The sequence below is a fragment of the Panulirus ornatus genome, chromosome 14, assembly GCF_036320965.1.
Source record: "Panulirus ornatus isolate Po-2019 chromosome 14, ASM3632096v1, whole genome shotgun sequence".
NCBI classification, from domain to species: Eukaryota; Metazoa; Arthropoda; class Malacostraca; order Decapoda; family Palinuridae; genus Panulirus; species Panulirus ornatus.
In genome coordinates, this window is record NC_092237.1 from 7,791,148 (window position 1) to 7,812,622 (window position 21,475).

The 21,475-nt window shown below is 40.3% G+C and overlaps 2 protein-coding genes across 3 annotated transcripts in view; both read left to right on the forward strand.

Annotated features, from left to right (window-relative positions):
- The first annotated feature begins 2,259 nt into the window (after positions 1-2,259).
- LOC139753268 (putative inorganic phosphate cotransporter) lies at positions 2,260-13,116 on the forward strand. Its single transcript, XM_071669530.1, has 11 exons — positions 2,260-2,361; positions 3,406-3,589; positions 4,138-4,328; positions 4,633-4,866; positions 5,444-5,531; positions 5,889-6,115; positions 6,352-6,501; positions 6,693-6,825; positions 8,638-8,879; positions 10,414-10,740; positions 11,659-13,116. The coding sequence occupies exons 2-10, from the start codon at positions 3,499-3,501 to the stop codon at positions 10,630-10,632; spliced, it is 1,575 nt and encodes a 524-aa protein (XP_071525631.1). The 5' UTR covers positions 2,260-2,361; positions 3,406-3,498; the 3' UTR covers positions 10,633-10,740; positions 11,659-13,116.
- Positions 13,117-14,259: 1,143 nt separating this feature from the next.
- Positions 14,260-21,475, forward strand: part of Nrt (Neurotactin) — a 96,505-nt gene continuing 89,289 nt past the window's right edge. Inside the window, exon 1 of one of the 2 annotated variants that reach the window (XM_071669528.1) lies at positions 14,260-14,570. The gene's annotated coding sequence lies outside the window, so the exon portion shown is untranslated. The remainder of the gene's footprint in view (positions 14,571-21,475) is intronic. The other variant, XM_071669529.1, reaches the window with a different exon arrangement.

The window sequence follows — 21,475 nt, forward strand, 5'->3', positions numbered from 1 at the left end:
AATGTCATATCAGTCACAGATTTATTTATCTCCTTTTTCTTTACATATAATACTATGTTTGTAACATATTGTGATGTGATTTGTTTGACAGGCATCAAACAATATAGCAGTATCTATTTTTGTATGTGGTTTGATTACCCCATTTTGTTTGAATAAGACTTGCTTTTTCAGATTTTGCAAAAACATCAGTACGAATACCATAAGAACCTTAGGGTTCTGTGGTTTGGTGATTAGTGTTGCTGATCAAATGAAATGATTGGGCCTTTCTTGGTGTGAGTCCTGGGTGCAGTTGACCTACAGCCAACCCAGCTGTTCATCTTACTCTTACAGTTGTTCAGTGAATGGGTCCCTGGATGCGGATGGGGTATATACATATACTTATAGAGAGGGTGTGTGTATGAGATGGCCATGATAAGTGTACTCAGTAGCCCATGCTATCTCATCAACCATGAAAATTAAGTATTGCATCTATGTGCACCCAGCATTTGAACATAATAGCTTACAACCAACTTCTCTTTTTCTAACAATTGATATTTGCTCACAGGTTGACTGGCTAAAGTTCTTTGTATGTTTTTAAATATCTGTGTATGCTCATTATGTCTCCATATAAAGTGGTCCTCTGTTTGAAGAGTGAATTACAACTGCAGGTCAGAGGGGATGTGTTGGATGGCATGGGGATACGGGATGACTTCACAAGACACTCGGTTTTTTAATGGGAGCATTTTTTGTAACCGGTTTGGTGAAGAGGCAGTGAAAGGTGACTGTGCTGATTGATTAGTTAGGATTTTCAATGTATGTATGCCTCAGGATGGGCAGAATGCATGTATGATGCTATTGTATAAGGGCAAGTGTTTAAATTGTAGAGTGTATCTGATGAGTTGTACGGAGGAGGAGTGACTGAGAGGGTGAAGAAGGCATGTACAGAACAGACTGGGGAGGAGCAATGTGGTTTCAGAAGTGGTACAGGATGTGTGGATCAGGTGTTTGCTTTAAAGAATGATTGTGAGAAATACTTAGATGAATGGATGGATTTGAACGACATTTATGGAACTGGAGAAAGTATATGATAGGGTTGCTAGATATTCCACATGGAAGGTCTTAAGACGATCAAACGGCGGTCAATTGTGAAAAAAAAAAAAAAATGTGATTATGTGCTACAAAGTGGTGCCCGGTCTCTTAAATTACAGTATTATGTACCACGTCTTCCCTCTTATGTGTCTACACACGCACACACACTATCCTAAGCCAAGTACCCATTTATTGATCATCCCTGAAGGGAGAATGAACAGCTGGGATTGGCTTTGGGCTGTCTACTGCGCGCAGAATTCGATATGCGTCACTTTGGGTGTAACAGTAAGAAATACGGAGAGTATTATATGGATGAGGAGACAGCTATTTATGAGTCTGAAATATGGAGGAAAACCAACTTTCTTGCTATGGAGACATGGAAGATGCTGAAACCCAAAGCCGCTTGGAACTAATATATGATTCCGTCCCAATAGGAGGACCACTTAGACGACCCAGGATGTATTGGAAAGAAAACAACGTTTCTATTATAAGGAAGGCAGGTCTCCAATTGTCAGGTGCATATCACGAAGCACTTACGATTAGGATTTATGTTAGGCAATACATTTTATGCAAGAGACTGATATGATGTGAAACGCCAGACCTACTTGTCATGAGTTACTAAGGGACAACCAGCATCATTAACGTTAAATTGCTTTTAAATTACCATCTTTTTAATCATATTTCTAACTACCAGTTTGCGATAGTACATATGATTGTATAGGCACACAGGTGGTCTGGTGGTTCTATAAACACATCCTTAACATTAGGTAAAGTTTATTAGATTAGGACATACCTGTAGGGTAGAAAATAAAATCACAGTGTTTTGTTCATTGTTCTTATGGTATGTCAGATGACCAGGTCACAGAGTGCTGCCCTAATATGAAGACTTGAAGACTTTCCAACAACCAGCTCCTTCCTGCTCCTGAAGCAATAACCGTTCCTAAGTTGAGGAAACAGTTTTACCAGACAGAGATAGTTTGTTACGTAGCTCAACTGATGGAAACAATTAAGGAAAGGGACGAGTTTACTTGTACAAAGAACTTTTTTTTTTCTGTTTACGTTATTGTCACTTTTTTCTTCTCACAAGTAACCTGTTTAAGATGGAATGTGCTTTTGGTTTAATCCTATCTTATTTCAAGTACACCGTTTGGGTCATATCGTTGTGCCGATAAGATTTAGATGTTGTATCACCCAACTCCTGGTATCTGCTCAACCTTGAGCAGACGATGTGCAGCGTCGTCCATATCGGTTGATTTCGGCCTCCACGCGTCATTTTCGTAGCTGTAGAGCCAGGCAAGTAGTCTCTTTTCCATTTAGATTTTTGTAAATTGTTGAACTTCCTGTTATGTATGCCTTGAGGACGGGCATCATGACAGATGTGAGAAATTTGCCATTAACCTCGGTAACATTGGATAGAGTAGTATGTTCGTTGAAAATTTTGTTTTGGAGTTATTAGAAGGTTGTGAGATCAAAGAGAAGTATGAAAATAGATAGGAAAGGAAGGGTTTTGATTAATGACACCAAAGGAGATGAGGACGAGACAGAAAATACATAATTACTCATCTTGATGAAATGCATTTTGTTTATGAAGTGACAAGGAAAGTAGTGTACAATCCACATGTGATCACACGATCAGATCGAACGAGACAAAGAAACAAGTGAAAGTGAAATAAGATTGAACGAGATGAAGTAATAGAATTGATTTCTCAATCTTTTCACGTTCCACGCAAAAGGTGCTGGGAGGAAAATTGCCCAAAAGTTGTGATAAGTGCACTGAGGCTTTCGGGGAACAAGAAGAGGAGATCGAAGAGATGGAAAGATGATATGAGGGAGGCTTTTGGGTATCGGGGCTTGAAACATTAAGGAGGGTGCGTGACGTGCATAGGAGAGAATGAAATGGATTGATGTGGTATTTAGGAGACCAAATATTGTCGGTTGAAACAAGGCATTCACAGCGGTCAAGGTAAACGTTGGAATAGTCTGTTGGGCTTTGCTTTGGATGGTTGCACCTGGTTGTGTACATAATGTATGTTACAGCTAAAGGTTCGATATCAGCATATGAGGCCATAACTCGTTTGTTTGTGACGCTAACGTGGGAGTCAATAAAAACAGTATAAACATTTCTTAATATTATCATTGCAGCAGTATTAGTGGCGGTAGTTATGAATCGTTATATTTATCATCACTGTCTATGACAAGGTTGCCTCCCTCGATGACCTGAATGGCGGGTTTCCATGAATCAACAGTCAATTAGAGTGGATGCATTTGTGCAGCACATTGTTTGATTTAAGGATTCGTATAATGACGTTAAAGATGACCGACCTAATGTGTCAGCAGGGTTCTTAGCAGCACACACAGCGGACCTGGCATAGTAAAAGTTGACGTTCCTCGGAGATGAGTTGAACCTACACCCCAACTCAGACCTTTCTGATGTCCACCCTCCCCGACCAACGACACCAAGAGGTGGAGGACCCAGCCAGACATGGAGCAGCTGGGGACTCATTGCCAACTGCCCCACCAGGTGCGTCTTCCTCATGTATCTGTATTGTATGTCGGTGTCACACTGGCAAGCTTCTAGTCCTGTGTAACTTTCCTCATGTCAAGTGACTCAGTGAAAAGAAAATTGTAAGGGTTAACTATCTCATTTTGATATCTCAGTTTTCAGATAAAACTTATCAGAAACTGTTTAGTGAAAGCTGTGGTTAGGTTATGCCTGGAAGCTAAATAAGTTGTAGGTGTAGTAGTGATGGTAGTTACTGCAGTAGCAATGGCTGAATTGACTGTAGTATGAGTGATGGTGGTTGGTGCTGTAGTAATGATATTCTCTCGTAATATCTCTCCTGAGATTACCATAATTTGGCCTATGTCTCATCTACTGACCTAGGATGACCCTTCAAGACTATCCCTCTATGGAATCTGTCCTCACTGACTTGGTTTACCTAGAGTGACACGTTAATTCCCTAATTTGACTTCAGCTGAACGCTCTAATCTGATTGCTTTCTCTGAGCATTGATCATGGTTGGGCCTCTCCCGTGCCTGAGTCTGAACTTCAACCTATGACGTGGACAGGAGAGTGGTGGGGCGTGCGGCACACTCTAGTCCTCCTAGCCAGCCTCGGCTTCGGCGTCAGCTACACCATGAGGGTCAACCTGTCCATCGCCATCGTGGACATGGTGGGCATCCACCCCCTCAACAACACCGACGATCTCATCGATGTTTGTCCTCTGCCGGATGACTATGATCCCCATCAGGAGGAGACGGTGAGCTGCCCTCCACGGTGTTCTGCCTCCAGTAAAGGATCAGTTTGTTGAACCGTAATGCTTACTGTTAGACGTCTACTTTACTGCCCTCTAATGTCTTCAACAGCCTCCTTTTTCGTCTTTCTTTTATGCTTGCACAATGATTCCGATTCGGGATCTATTTCTCAATCCTGACACATATTATCGTGTAGTGAAACAGTGATGTTACACCCTGGCACCGCCAGTGATCATCACTGATCTCAGTCGAGTGTGTTATGCCGTCGCTGTAGGAGTGGCTTCTCACTGCCGCCATTACCCACACCAGATCGGAGACTTCGCCTGGGGAGAGACGACCCAGGGCTTGATCCTGGGCAGCTTCTACTACGGGTTCGCGGCGTCGCACTTCCCCGTAGGTCGCGCAGCCGAGTACTACGGGGGACGGCTGACCTACGGGCTGGGTGTCCTCCTGTGCTCCCTCCTCACCCTCCTCACGCCCGTCTGCGCCACCACCTCGACTGAGCTCTTCGTTACCATCAGGATTGCCCAGGGCCTCGCGCTGGTACTGCTTCACCACACACCCCAGTCATTATGTCGACTCGTAACGCCACCAGTCTTGCAGTTCTTTTCCTTATTTACTCTGCTTCCATTGTGTTTTTTCTTTATAGTCATTTCTTTTATCATCTCGTATCTTTGCTATGCCTTCCTCCACCCTGGCGTACTGCCCCTCTCTCCTTTTGTCGTTCTCTGTTTTTCCTGTTTTGAATCTCGTATTTTCGTCACCTGATGTGATGACGTGATATAATGTGCATGTGACGCAGCTTTCTGGTAAAGTGACGTGATCATAAAAGCTCTTTTGAGTCTGATGTGATGTGGTGTGGTGCTGGTTAAAGGCCCTCTATATCTCGTATGTAATGTGATGTTGGCAGTCAAGAAGCTTTCTTGAACTTCAAATGTAATGTGATATGAGGCACATCAGACTGTCCCAGATCTCGGTGATGTGAGGTGATGAGGTTGCCATGAGTGTGATGTGGTGATATGAGGATCATGGAGCTATGTTGTGCCACTGGTGTGGTGATGAGAATATAGTGAGCCTCTAGTATGATGACGTGAGGGTGATGCAGTGTCCTCTCTACCAGGGCGGCTGCTACCCGGCCATGAACACTATGATGGCCACCTGGTTCACGCCTGAGGAGAGGTCAAAGTACACCACCTTCACCATGACAGGTAAGGTCAATGAGGTGGAAGGGGACAGGGTCATAGCAGATGGGTCAAGGGAGTGGACGGGAACAGGTCATGGCAAGTGGGTCAGGGGTATAGAGTGGATCAGATCATGGCATGGAAATCAGGAGCGTTTCTACTGAGATATGGAAATACCAACATACATACATCAAAATGCATCAAAGTTCCTGCTGTACTAACAACAGTATCCCATTTCCTGTATAGCTTACAAAGGAATAACAGACTATGTAATTCATGATATTCTCTTAAACTACATAAAAAAAAACTGAAGGTTCTAATACAGAAGTTACCCGGAACACACTGGAAGAACAGTAGTGCTGAACAGGTCCTCTTGTGGCGCAGGCTCGAATTTGGGGACCGTGGTGAGCTACTTCCTGAGTGGGTGGCTGTGCGACCAAGAGTTTATGGGCGGGTGGCCGCTGACGTTCTACGTGTTCGGTGCGCTCGGGTTGGCGTGGAGTGCCGCCTGGTTCTTACTGGTGTGCGACCGTCCCGAACATCACCCGAGAATCTCTTCTGCCGAGCTGTGCTTCATCAAGACCTCCCAGCAGTACATGAAGGAGCCTGAGGTTTGTCAGCCTCGTCAAGGTTAGGGCTGGTGGGTGGGTGACCTCAAAGATTCTCATTTGATTCAAGTATACTCATGTGCCCTTTCAAAATATTTGTAATCCCTGAGTCGTGATAGCGACGCCCTCATCCCCATCGGGTCGTAAAAGACGCCGTTCAAGCCGTTAACGGTCAAGCCGCTAACGGTATAATCTTTTGCTCTCTTGTGAATAACTTACGTCTGTTGGATATTGTTGAGGTCGTGGAGATCCCCTGGCGAGCCGTGGTGACCTCGCCATGCGTATGGGTGATATTGGTGGCGACAGTGGGTGACAACTACGGCTTCTACACCCTGCTGACTGACCTGCCCACCTACCTGGCCAACATCCAGCACTTCGACGTGAATGAAGTACATCATATCCAAGGGTCCCTCGCCAGGTTGACTGGCTCCATCCATTATCGATATCCACTACTGAGAGAACAGTGAATGTTTTTGACGTATATTGAAGTCAATATCACTTGAGGTGGCTCAGAGAAAATGAATCATTACTTGAAGAGTAAACAGCAGAGATGTGATCTTGATATATCTTGACCTTTCAGACAGGGACGCTGTTGATGTTGCCGTACTTGTTGGCATGGCTGATGAGTATGACCTGGGGCTTCCTAGTGGGTTGGCTGACCACCTCCGGTACGCTCTCCGTCCTACGCATCAGACAACTCTCTCAGGCCCTGTGTGAGTGTTGCCCGGCCCTCTTCTGCTGTCTCCATCGTCTCATTAGTATGAGGACGATGCAGGGCAGTGTGTGTGATTATCCTTTGGATGTATGTTATGGGGAGGGAAGTCAACACTCGTGTTGCCCCGTCTCTTAACCTTGTCTATATATGTACCATTTCTTTACTCCTACGTGCGCGCGCGCGCACACACACACACACACACACACACACACACACACACACATCCTATCCTAAGTGTGTGTAAGTAATTACCTTTTGGTTCAGCACTGGGAGATAGTTCTGGACTTGGGCCACATTTCTTGAGCTTTCTTTTTTACAATCTTACAAAAACTTTTGTATTTTTTCTTGTTGGTTCAGACGGCACAGGCAACTGAGGCCCTAATTAATATATATATATATATATATATATATATATATATATATATATATATATATATATATATATATATATATATATATATATATATCCTAGCCTGAGCCAGGTACCCATCTTTTATCGACCAACCCCTAGGGGTAGATGAACAGCTGGGTTGACTGTGGACCAGAATTCGAACCTATGCGCTCGACTCTGGGCGGCCCGTGAATGGGTCACGGCCAGAACGCTAACTGCCATTTCGATACTATAAAAGTATTTTTTTTTTTTCCACATCTTGAACGATTTGTTGTATATCATGTTTTGCTCTCTGGTTGTTGTATCTTTGCGTTTCCCATAGCACTCTTCACTGTCGAGACTCATATGATTTTGAACCATGATCTGGCACTCCCTTCTCCACCTACTCATATATCTTCCATGGTGGAAAAATTTATGGCTTCTAACTTTCCCAACCGCACCTAAGCTCTCTTAAATCTGATACCATTTCTGTTGCTCTCCTCTCGACCTCCTTTATCTTTAAAGTACGATGACTAAACCTGAGAAGCAGATTGTGTGTGTGTGTGTGTGTGTGTGTGTGTGTGTGTGTGTGGTACTTGTGGGTAAAGTATCTTATCCTCGACTTTTGACTATTGATTATTCAAGATGCAGTCATGAGTAATGATTTTTTTTTTTTTATCTATTTAATGCTGATAAGACGGGTACAACTCAGTGAGATAACAGTGCTTTATAATGATTTCAGTACATTGGTTCTCATCTCAACGAATGGTTTAATCTTACACTTGCCTTGGAAATGTATTCTAGTTTTTTATTGTGATAACTCTGAATTGAAAAAGTCATATTCTGAATCATTCCCTTTATAAAGATAATGAGGAACGCAGAACAACGATTAAGACAGAATGACACAAAAGATTACTCATATATATATATATATATATATATATATATATATATATATATATATATATATATATATATATATACATATATATATATATATATATATACATATATATATATATATTTCTTTCTTTTCTTTTAAACTATTCGCCATTTCCCGCGTTAGCGAGGTAGCGTTAAGAACAGAGGACTGGGCCTTTGTGGGATATCCTCACCTGGCCCCTTTCTGTTCCTCCTTTTGGAAAATTAAAAAAAAGAAACGAGAGGGGAGGATTTCCAGCCCCCCGCTCCCTCCCCTTTTAGTCGCCTTCTACGACACGCAGGGAATACGTGGGAAGTATTCTTAATCCCCTGTATATATATACCTCGCCAATGCGGGAAGTAGCGACAAAGTATAACAAATTAATATAAAATGAATATATATATATATATATATATATATATATATATATATATATATATATATATATATATATATATATATATATATATATATATATATATATACGAACGCGTACTCACAGGACCCTTACCTGACAGCATACTACGTGCCAGCCCTGGCCTTGGTGGGCATGTGTTTCATTAGCTGCAACACCACACTGGCCATGGTCATGCTGTGTGTGGCCGTCGCCCTGAACGCGACCAACTTCGCCGGCTACAACTGCTCCCACCAGGACATAGCGCCGAACCTGGCCGGCACGCTGATGGGCATCACGAACACTTGTGGATCGCTTATGGGTGTCGTGGCTCCTGCCATCACTGGAGTCATCATTGCTGATAATGTAAGGAAAGAGAGAGAGAGAGAGAGAGAGAGAGAGAGAGAGAGAGAGAGAGAGAGAGAGAGAGAGAGAGAGAGAGAGAGAGAGAGAGTTTGATAGGATAGAGGTTGAAATATTTATACAATCAATTCAGTGTCAACAAATTACAATATTGTGTATGTAATCGTCAATCTTGAGGTTAATATATCCAGTGATTTTTATATCCTGTGGTCCCTTTATCCAGTGCTTCCTATATTCTGTGGGCCTTATATCCACTGGATATATAGACCACAGGATATAAGAAATACTGGATTTAGAGAAATCTAGGTGAGGGTTATCTGAGGTATGGCCTCCCGCACCGTCTCAAGTACGTGAAGACAGAAGACACTGACTGTGGACTGTTCGTCTTCAACACACAAACTTGATCATTCATTTATTATTTCTGTTTCCATGTCGTCCCTAGTCTATTTAGAACAAAACCTACCTGTCAAAAAATATTTTTTCGGGTATTTTTTATGTAAAGTATCATTAAAAAGTCCTAGGAGTATAATATTATGATAGGAAATATGTTGAACTAAATGTGTCAGTTTACCAGAACATCAACATGCCAGTGCAAAAGATGGATTTCAAGTTTTATGCATACATGCATTTATTTAACAGTATGGAGATTTCATACATATATGCAGTTATTTAGCATTCATTAATTCAAAGAGCTTCATATGAATTTAGATTCATTTCCAAATAAAGGAAAAACCTTGATGGGATTCCAACACACACGTGAAGCATTTTCTTTTAGTCAGTCATTTGATGAAATCGGTTGAAAATCTAAAAATCATATCTCATATATATATATATATATATATATATATATATATATATATATATATATATATATATATATATATTCGCCATTTCCCGCGTTAGCGAGGTAGCGTTAAGAACAGCAAAATGCCTTTGAGGGAATATCCTCACTTGGCCCCCTTCTCTGTTCCTAGTTTTGGAAAAAAAAAAAAAAAAAAGCGGGGAGGGGGGCGGAGGATTTCCATGCCTCCGCTCCCTCCCCTTGCAGTCGCCTTCTACGACACGCAGGGAATACGTGAGAAGTATTCTTTTTCCCCTATCCCCAGATAGGGGAGAAAGAATACTTCCCACGTATTCCCTGCGTGTCGTAGAAGGCGACTAAAAGGGGTGGGAGCGGGGGGCTGGAAATCCTCCCCTCTTGTTTTTTTTTTAATTTTCCAAAAGGAGCAGAGAAGGGGGCCAGATAAAGATATTCCCTCAGAGGCCCAGTCCTTTGTTCTTTACGCTACCTTGCTAATGTGGGAAATGGCGAATAGTTTGAAAAAAAAAAAAAAAATATATATATATATATATATATATATATATATATATATATATATATATATATATATATATATAATCACTAAGGCAGTAATCACTATCAAATCCTGTCCCTATATCACTTGAAGTTATATTTACAATGTCTGCGAATCAATATCCAATATTGCTCCCTGGAAACATAAATGAATTTCTAGAATTTTAACTTGTTTCACACCAGGAAACCCTGGGTGCCTGGCGAGCCGTGTTTTTGACGCCGGCAATGATGTACGTGGTGACGTGCACGCTGTTCCTGGTGTTCACACCCATCCACATCCAGCCATGGAACTACCCAAAACCGGCCGACAAGATGGATATGACGTTCACCAAGGAACCGACGAATGAGCCACGCCTTCCACGCGTACTCTTTGAAGGCAAAGAAGCCGAACTGGCGGCATGAAGACTTGCAGGTTGTAAGGGAATCATTAGTGAATAAAGGGATGGATAATTTTTGAAGAGATGACGCAATGTATTCACACAAACGTAGACAAGGATTGCTGGACGGAAGGTGAGTATATATATATATATATATATATATATATATATATATATATATATATATATATATATATATATTATATATATATATATATATATATATATATATATATATATATATATTTGCGGCCGCAGCCTAGCCCGCAATGTGATTACTTACTCTACGTTACTGGTGTTCTGGTCGGTTGGTTGGATGCAAAAGACTGGTTACAGCAACTACATTTTAAAACTATGAGGAAGAAAACTGTACATTAGCAAAACATTGAATATAAGTAAATATAAGAGAACGGATTGATATACGTGCTCTGATTCATTGTAGCAGCAAAATAACTGATGAATGGATCTTTGTATTTGCATGATTATGGTTTCGAGGCCTTAATCTCATGAGCACCACAATCATACCCTTGAGTATGTTGATGATGATCCGTGACCCGACGTTTAAGTCAGTGAAAACCCAGACTATCATACCCAAACATCATATTGTCGTTCTGAAAGGTTTCATCCACTATAAACAGACGATCGACTCTGTGCAGGTAGGAGCAGAGGAAGACCTCCACCAGCCAGAACCTTGTGGTGAAGCTGGGTTAAGTGTCACTGTTACTTGTGACTAAGGCAGCCAGACATTTCCTTTCCAGTCAACTTCACATTTTGTGTATAACAGCTGTAGATAATATCAATACTCTTAAGAATTTGTGTAGATGCTACAACGAAATTACTGATTAAGGTGAACTGGTTACTGATCAAGGTAAACTGGTTATTGGTGACGGAGATTTTACGGTGGAAGAGAAACAGACACGGTAAAGATGATGTACAGTTTGCGTGTATGCCAGTGAGAGGAGCTCGGGGGACCGTATTCATGGTGTGACAAACACGGACAATAAAACCCGGATGGAAAACTGAGCTAAGCCTTGATAATGGTTCTCTGCAGGTGTGTGACAGGAGAGCTCGGGAAGTAGTACAGAGTTGTCTGTGGAGGAAGGGAGTACCAGAGGCAGCCTCAGGGAGCTGCATAAATACTGTACAAGAGGCGAGGACGTTGTTGAGGGAACCTGGCGGCGTCTGTGGTTCAGGCGACATACAAGGGTCAGCTTTAAGCCCATTCTTGTCCGGGTCAATGATTGATGGCTAAAGTGACGGGGGTGAAGTGGAGCACTGTGGCAGGCATTGTCTCCTGGTGTCCTGTGGAAACTTCAGACGCGGAGATGCAGAATACCTAAGACGGCAAGGAGAGGTGAAAAGAGAACTGGAAGTCGATGTTGAGGGCAAGACACATGTGAAAACTAGAGGAAGGGGAGGAGAGGAGAGGAAAGGAAGAAACAAGCAGGTGAGATGGTCTGAGTGTTGAGGTTGTTTCGAGTGACGGAGGAAGCTGAGTAGGAGGGGAGGGCAGGCCTAGGGCCAGGTGGTCGCTGGAACCCCATACCATGGAACAGGTCCTGTCGGGGGTGACAGCAGAGCGACTTACCAGCGTCTGAGGCAAACTGTAGAGAAGGCTGGGGAATCTAAACCCGCTGATTGAGAGATGTGTTAAATGCGGTGGGAAGAGCATGGTGTGGAGGAGGGCTGGAGTGTTGAGAGACAGTTGTAAATAACAATGGAATCAGGGAAGTAAATTTTACGGGAAGGAGAATCCGAGCTGCCGATGCGTATCGTTAAAGGATGGCATTAGAAGGCTGTATGGTGAGGCTGGCATGAACCAACGACCTTCCTCCAGTGATAATATTTATTGATCTGTTTCAAGTCCAGTTTATTCATGAAATAATAGACTCATTGACTATGTACAGTACTGACTGACAGACTTGATCTACTACCTACATTCTATCATTATTCGAATGTCACAACTTTAAACTGAAAGTTCATCTACTGATGATAGTTAAATACAAAGTCTAATCTGTTTATTATTTCCAAAAACAAGCCGTGCTGCAGACAGCCTACCATGAAAATTCAGTGATTTCCACGATAGGTTATTTTGATTAAATGAATCACAAAAAAATGTATGTTATGAAAATGAAGTATACATAAGACATGACGTCAACTATAGAACTTGAAAAGGCAAGATAGTGAAGCGTTGCGTCTGGTTCTGGTGGGATTAACTTCTGGGATGATGTTGAAGAGTTCCCAAACACACTCCTTCATCAGGTCCAATATTGCCAGACATTCCCACACCTGGTCCAACGGAGCTGTCATCACCAGAACCTGACACGTCCCTTACTAGGTTCAACACTACCATGACCTGGAGAAAAAAATCCTACATAAACACTTAAAGTTACAAATAGAGACCCCTTTCCCTAAGTCTCATTAACGGGGATCACAAAATGTAGTGCCATGAGTCTTTATTCTTGAAAATTTATGGTGTATAGAATGAAAATACATGAGCTATTACCTTGGTGACTTATCTTTTAAACCTTGTCCACCTTACATGAGGGGTTTGTTTTGCTCGATGTTACACTTGAAGGTCGCAGTCGAATCTGGAGTTTCCACTTTCTTAGGTACAATGTATTTGTGTATTGTAATAATTGTACATATACTGTAGCCATGATCGTATCCCCCCCCCCCCCACATACTGTAAACGTATGCTAAGGAAAAGCCTTGTTAAAGTTTTACGCATTATTCTTATACAATAAACAAAGGAATCTCATTTATACGATCGGCAAGCAAGACTGTATACATAGTAAATAATTTTAATATACCATACTGTTGAGCACAGACTAACCCTGTCAATACTGATGTAGTAACACATGTATAAAAGAAATGATTTTGCTCACAGACACAAGAAATACAATTAAATATTCATTTAAAGGGGTTCAGTACGTGCTTATAAGGGCAGGTGTTGTACGTCAGGCATGAGAAAGGTGCGTTAGTGTTGTGGGTGGGAGTTGTGGCTGCGGGAGGCAAGCAGGATGTCATCAACGTAGTCAGGAAGGTACGACAACCTAGAATAACACTGTCTTTACTGGTTCGTCCCATTTCGTTTTGTTTCGTATAGAAGGGTAACTCCCAACTCGAAACTATTGGTGACAGGAACTATTTAACAAACGTATTATATGCCAATATACATGTAGTGATAATGTGCTGTGTAATCGTAATTACCAGATGTAATAAGCTGCAATGAAGTGATCTATTTCGAACGGAAGGAGGTGATTAGTATCATGTACCCTCCTTACCTTCACCTTTCCTTTTAAATTCGTGAAATGCAAAACGTTTGACGGCTGACTACTTAAAATGAGCGCTTGATATGCATCGTAGAATAAATGATTTAGTTGCATTTTAGCATGTATGGCTTTTTTATTTTCATGATCAGCAGTATAGTATGCATGTAAGACTGTTGAAGAAATAAGAAAAATGAGTATGTACGTATTGCTAGATCTACGTAATTTCATACTGCGCAAATCAGTGATGGCGCGCATAACTTGGCAATACCATACTGGGCTGCCAGACACTAGACTTTTATAGTCATCTATCAATCCAGCTTCAGCCCTAACTTTCTAAGTGTCTTTCACTGAATGAGATTATGAATAAATTGGTACACTGTATTCATAGAAGATGATTAATCTGACTAGTGCTGAATGCAATCTTAGGTTTAAAGACCGAATGCAGACACATGTTGTGATGCGGTGCGGCCAGCGGTACGATACGCGTGGTCGACGGCGGCAGTGTGGAGCCAACTGTGAGTCGAGTGGGTCTAAGCTGCGCTGTAGTGTCACGTTGCTAGTAGAGGGGTCATGTAATGTCACAGGTCATGATAGGGTAGCCATGTGTCACGGAACCGGTTGTAAGATGCGGCCCTGGATTTCGTCGGTACCCGCGCCGTAGCGATACCAGTGTCGTGTGGACGACCAGGTGAGTAGCATTAAAGCCAAGCTTGTTTGCAATATGTGAGGGTGCGTGAAATGTGACAAGTGCGACGGTGGGTGTGAGTTCGTTTACTGTATTTACCACCCAGAATGCCATTGCGTGGGCATAGCATTACAGGCACTGGACTAATTTATTTTTAGTGTTATGCATAAGAAGGCAAGTACAGAGGAGGGCTGTGGGTACTGTGTATTCGATTCATAATGCACAGTATAGGTTTAATGTAGTATCCATGCAGCTGTATGGATAGTATAATGTACGTCATGTTACTGAATATGGCTGACCCAGTAACTTTACGTAGACACGAACCTCAGGTTGGGTCCGCAAATGGATAAGAGAGCACTACAAGGCAAATTTAAGAGGTGGTTGAGGACCCCCATTGGGTGAGTTCTCATAAAGAGAGAAGTTCACAAGGTAAGTCACAGGTGGGGTAAAGGACTCCATTCATGCATTTCGTAGACTCGTACAGATTGGGTTTACACATTAATATAAAGATTTAAAGTGCGTAGGGCAAATTTCAGTGGTGGTGGGTTGAGGGTCTCATGCATTAAATGTAGACACTACTGATTGAGTCATCACATATGTATGTAAAGTAAAACAGTGTTTAGGGCAAGGGCAAGCTACAAAGGTGGACTGAGGCTCCCATATTTAACATATGGACTCGTACACTTTTCAAGTATTGTTTGTACACACCCACGTATTCCCACGTATACAAAAGTTATGTAGCATGAAATGTGCGTTGAGTAACAGTAATGAGGTACACAGACTTGCTAAACCCAGGTACTAGTAGGGCATACGTCGGTGTTAGTAAAGTTTTTATAGTTCTTAAAACCAGAGACCAAGAGGTCTAAATTCTTTCGTGAAGGGTCACTATTGTCTACTGTAGCTTACGCTTTTATTATACATCGGGCAACTTTTACGCTGTTACGCATATTTTTTGAAAGCCAGAAGTATGTGTACCTCACCCTGACTATGGCTGATCATTATCACAGAGCAGCCATGCCGAATGGGCAATTTCTTGCAAGTCTCGTGCTTTATTTACCTAAAATGGATTTTCCGTGAGTTTAGTTAGGATCAGTGCAAATGATCTTGAGTTATTAATGACGCCAGATTAAGACAACAAAAAGCCCTTCGCCAGCCAGAATTCTGGGGCGTTTATTTTTTTTTTTTTTTTTACGGAGACGCCTACACTTGGACTGACCATTATGAAGGTGTGGATTTCTCTTCCTCTTTTTCATCTTCCCCAGTTCCTGTAACCTTTCTGTTTTTCAAGAATCAGGTCTACAAACACTTGATTAATCTCATTCTTCTGTTTTCTCTCTTCACTATGAAAAAAAAGAAAGCTTGTTATAACTACTTACTTAAGAATGTTCCTTTAAAAGATCGCCTACGGTCTCTTTTAGTATGAATAACATTCCAGTCGAAATGAACAAGAAATGACCTGAAGTATGATTAACAGTTCATAATGGGGTAAAGAGTAGGTAGAGATAGCAGTTTTCGTATTTTAGATTTTTCTCGATTGATTTATTTTTTTTAAGAGACCTTTTGAAGTCTATCTGGGAGAACCATTGTCATAGGGCTGTACGCCTTGGTCTGATTGATTGGTAGTTGTTTCTTATAAATCAATCGCTGCAGTACAGATGCATGTACCTTTACTAACATATTCCGTTAGCTCCAATTCTTTGAGTAGATTTATTGGAATGTTATCGGGGTATATGTATATAGTAATGAGAACCACAGAGCAGATGAAAGTGTATAGGGTAATAGATGTGGGTAGAAACTAAGAAAGGTGTAGATTACATCGTAGTGTATGTATGAACATCTTAAATTCGTAACTACTATAAGACAAATTTACATCTTTGATGGCAAGCTGTTGTCTGACTGCAATTAGTGAATTTTCGTGGAATGAACCGGTTTTATGTACTTCAAAAATAGATTTATATGATTATTATTTTGGAGTCTTTTATTCCCAAAGATACATTACGAAGTTTGGTGATCATCATCCCCCCCCCCCCCATTTTTCACTGATTTATGTACAACCTGTGTGGCAGTAACATTCCTCCAAAGGAGCGCACGTCTCCATGCCACTTGAGGTCGTGTAGCCTTAGGCTGCAGGAGCCCCTGGAAAGAGAACCTAGGTAACACCAGAACTCTTTCAAAGAAATTAATCGTGGGGTACTTATGAATATGTATATGCCGGTATATATATATATATATATATATATATATATATATATATATATATATATATTAATGAAGCAAATACATTTTCAGTTTTGCATCTAAAAGTAACGTGATTTAAGAGGTTTGTCTGGTTACTTAAATACGTTTTATATTTTGTCCTGAGAAAATATCTTTAAAATCAGAAAATTTGTCTTAGATGTACAAATTTAGCTTTAGTGTGATGTATTCCATGTGCAAGTAAGATATGGTATACTGACCTAAGAAAACCTTGACCGGTATATTTATATATGCAGTATTTCGTCAGTTCGTGTTGGTTTATCCACTAAAGTGAAAGCGCTTATCGTTATTTTTGTGAATTTTGCGGAAACATACCTCCAGTATCCCTTCAGGCAAGCCCTGGACTTTTCGGCGGTCACCCCAGCTAACCAGAAAGAAGCTTTAGGGCCAAAACTTTTCTTTAAAAAAAAGTGACGGCTGTAGCGCATCTTTATTGAGGGAAAGGCGCAAGAAACCAGGGATTGGCAAGAGCGATTTCCCGAAGCTGTCTGTAGCTGTTATAGTTATCCATGGGGGCGGGTGGCTGGAAATCCTCCCCTCTCGTTTTTTTTTTAATTTTCCAAAAGAAGGCCCAGTCCTCTGTTCTTAACGCTACCTCGCCAACGCGGGACATGGCAAATAGTATGATATATATATATATATATATATATATATATATATATATATATATATATATATATATATATATATATTGATGTCAATGGAACAGTAGAAATATACCGGTCTGTCGTTTGCGTCCTTCGCATGGTGAGCTCTGTGAAATACGTTCATTTTTGTTAAACGTTCTTCTCTTAAAGGTTATGAAATTATTCCACTTATTTTTATGAAAGTCTTTTAGATTTGCAAGACATGAATCCATACGAGTGTGTTCATGAACTCCCAGAATATAACGCTCAAAACATTTCCCCTCCGAACTACACTCCAGAGTACACAGCCCGTCAACGAAAGTAAGACCGTCACAGTGGCATATCTTTCAAATAATGTACAAATTATGGCAAGTATTATGTTCTGATCCACTCTTGTCAGTGCAGGAATTTATTTTTTCAATTGTGGTGGTTTTCCTGCTTATTGACAAAAATACATGGTATTATAGCATTCTGAAAATGTTTCTCAGAAAATATAATTTACTGCGTGGTATTGTACAGCATTATTGAAGACTTGGAATATCGAGTTTTGTGTATTTTTTCACATTTTTCTGACGAAATATGACCTCCATAGTTGTATATGACGGATATACCTTAAGAGTATATATATATATATATATATATATATATATATATATATATATATATATATATATATATATATATATAATCCTCCCCTCTCATTTTTTTTTAAATTTTCCAAAAGAAGGAACAGAGAAGGGGGCCATATGAGGATATTCCCTCAAAGGCCCAGTCCTCTGTTCTTAACGCTACCTCGCTAATGCGGGAAATGGCGAATAGTATGAAAAAAAAAAATATATATATATATATCCCTGGGGATAGGGGAGAAAGAATACTTCCCACGTATTCCCTGCTTGTTGTAGAAGGCGGAGGAAGGGGAGGAAGCGGGGGCTGGAAATCCTCCTCTCGTTTTTAATTTTCCAAAAGAAGGAACAGAGAAGGGGGCCAAGTGAGGATATTCTCTCAAAGGCTCAGTCCTCTGTTCTTAACACGACCTCGCTAACGCGGGAAATGGCTAATAGTGATATATATATATATATATATATATATATATATATATATATATATATATATATATATATATATATATATTATATATATATATATTTGGTCACACTAATCCGTGATGATAGTTATGAAGGTGTTCAGTAGTTCATATAATTCTATTTGATATCGAATTTTTCTATACGTGTGGCACAACGCGTATTATGGAGACAACCCACCTCATCAGGTGCTGGTAATTAATAAAGTTATTCAAATCCTAACATTACAACAGAAGGACCATCTGGCGTTTGTGTTGTCTATGATTGTAGACGCCAGACGGTACTTCTGTTGTGACGTTAGGATTGAAGTAGCTTTATATATTATTGGCACTTGATTAGGTGGATTGTCTCCATGAAACATGTATCATATGTATAGAAAAATTACGTTAAATGAAATCATATGAACAACTACTGAAGTGCGATTTCACCATATATATATATATATATATATATATATATATATATATATATATATATATATATATATATATATATATATATATAACGTTTAAGCTATCTCTAGGTACGGTATTCCAATTTCAGTCTTTGAAAAATAATCTGAAAGATGTTTAAACCCGATATATTCATCGTCTAGCCTGACATTGTTAAAGGTATTAAAGGAAATTTGATCTCACAGATACAAAGGTGTTGGTATTTTTGCAGATTACTGTGGTCTTAGAGAGATTCCAAGGTATTTTATTCTTTCTTAGATTTTCTAAAAGCTTTGAATCGTAAAAATGTACCGCTGGGTTGGGTGTAATGTACTTAAACGAAACGATTTGCATCATTCTTATTCAAAGGTATCGAGGCGTGTTGAGAACAGACTTAGGGCAAGATATTATAATTCAAAGAAGACGCACCAGTTTTAAGAACTCTTGCATGCTAATTAGAATATCTGCCATGCGAGATACGAAAACTGGACAGTACTCGGCCTCAGTTGGAGACATAGCCTCACAATCAGTGGAAAATAATTTGTCTCGCCATTCGACATCGTCTTACGAGGGAACTGGGAACCGTCAACCTCTGAGGGTTGATTGGCAGACCGAGCGAGCCTCTGGCCGTGGCTAAAGGGAAAGGAGACCACTGGAAGCTGAGGCAAGCGTCTCTCTGCCTTCAGTCGTCGTAATATTGAACTCTGCGTTTTTTCGTAGTACAGATTTAACCGACTTTTTTTTTTTTTTTTTGATAATTGTGAGCCCTGTAACATGTGGTGCAGTTAACTTGTAAGTAATTAAGGGCAGACTTTCCATTATGACCAACCGGTAGATTTTTCAGTAAGTGATTTCTGCCGTGTAAGTTCATTTGCAGAAAGTAATTAAGGGTGGAGATAGATGACCAACCAGTCATCTCGTGAATGCCGATTTATTTAACATACAACATACAAACCTCCAACAGCCAGGATCGAACCCGGGACCCCTGCGTAAGACTTTGTTCATATATATATATATATATATATATATATATATATATATATATATATATATATATATATATATATATATATATATATATATATTACTTGATAGTGCTATCTTGTCTTGATTTACACAGTCGTTCATATATATATATATATATATATATATATATATATATATATATATATATATATATATATATATATATATATATATATATATGTGTGTGTGTGTGTGTGTATATATTTATATTGCTTGATAGTGCTATCTTGTCTTGATTTACACAGTCGTTCGTGCTCGATTTATGGGTAAAAAGATGTTTTCTCTGCCTCGATAAAGAAGCCTTGGCGGTGTTTACGATCACATTATATTCTCGGCGGGTCTAAAGATGGCCTCGCCCTGTAAACACTGTAATCTCTTGGCTCATAAAGAAAATATTTTCTCCGCCGTCCCTGGAGGAGGACACATATCTTCGCTCAGCCTTTCATCAAATGGTTGCTGTTATTGCGGTTCCAGGCAGGCGTTTCACTTCCTCTGTGAATATACATATGTGTTATGTGTTGGTTTAAAAGAGGTTTCTGACGTTTTTGTGGATCGACAGTGTACAGCATTACGATGCAAGATGGCTGGGGTAAGTTCATATTGTATCTTATGTTTCAAGGCTTGTCTGTCTTTAAATTATTTTTTTTTCCAGTTTTTCATCAGTTACTTTGTTGAACCATTAATTGTTATTTTAGTTGTCATTGTTATTTGTGTTCAATTTTGTCACCAAAAAAATTGGGAAGTCATGAATATGGTAAAGTAGATCTTCACATATTTTTCTCATAGAACTCGAATTTCACCCGCATTGGGGCATTATGTCCATATTTCTCCCCACAGTAGAGTACATTTCGTATGAGTAACATTCGTACAAACTAAAATGCCAGTTTTACATGAGACCTGGCCTTATTCTAGCAGTGACAGCATCATGTAGTCTGCCGATGCAGTTTTACAATGCACACGTTTGACAGGATACATTTCATTGTAATGGAAAATGGATCTACGTGTGCATTAGCGCTTCTAGCCCCAAAATTCATCAGCTGCATCTATATTCTCGTTTGAAGTTTTTATATGATAACCCAGTACAGTAGTCTCTTCAGTCAGCCGCTTTAGCTAATGGAAGGCAGGAACTTTATCGTGCTCTCGGAGAACTATGTGATAAAGAATCCTAAACAGTAAGACTTGAATCTCTTTCCCAGTGATGCGCTCATCTGTTTTTAGCATTGCACACTCTAGTCTCCGGGTAAGTAGGGCAAGTAGTGAGCATAGAGGATTGGGGACAATCAAGCCGTTTGTCTTTGTTATTCCTGCAAGCTGAAGAACAATGGGTTTGGCGAGCAGTTCAGTTTGTAAGGTAGACAGCATTACATAGGTTCGCTCGTTCCGTTGCAAATCTGGTATAACTGTGGGGGCGAAAACATTACCTGGATCTCCAGGCATAGGCATCAGTCCTGCCACGAGATTGATTTCAAGAATTGTACCTCCTGCAG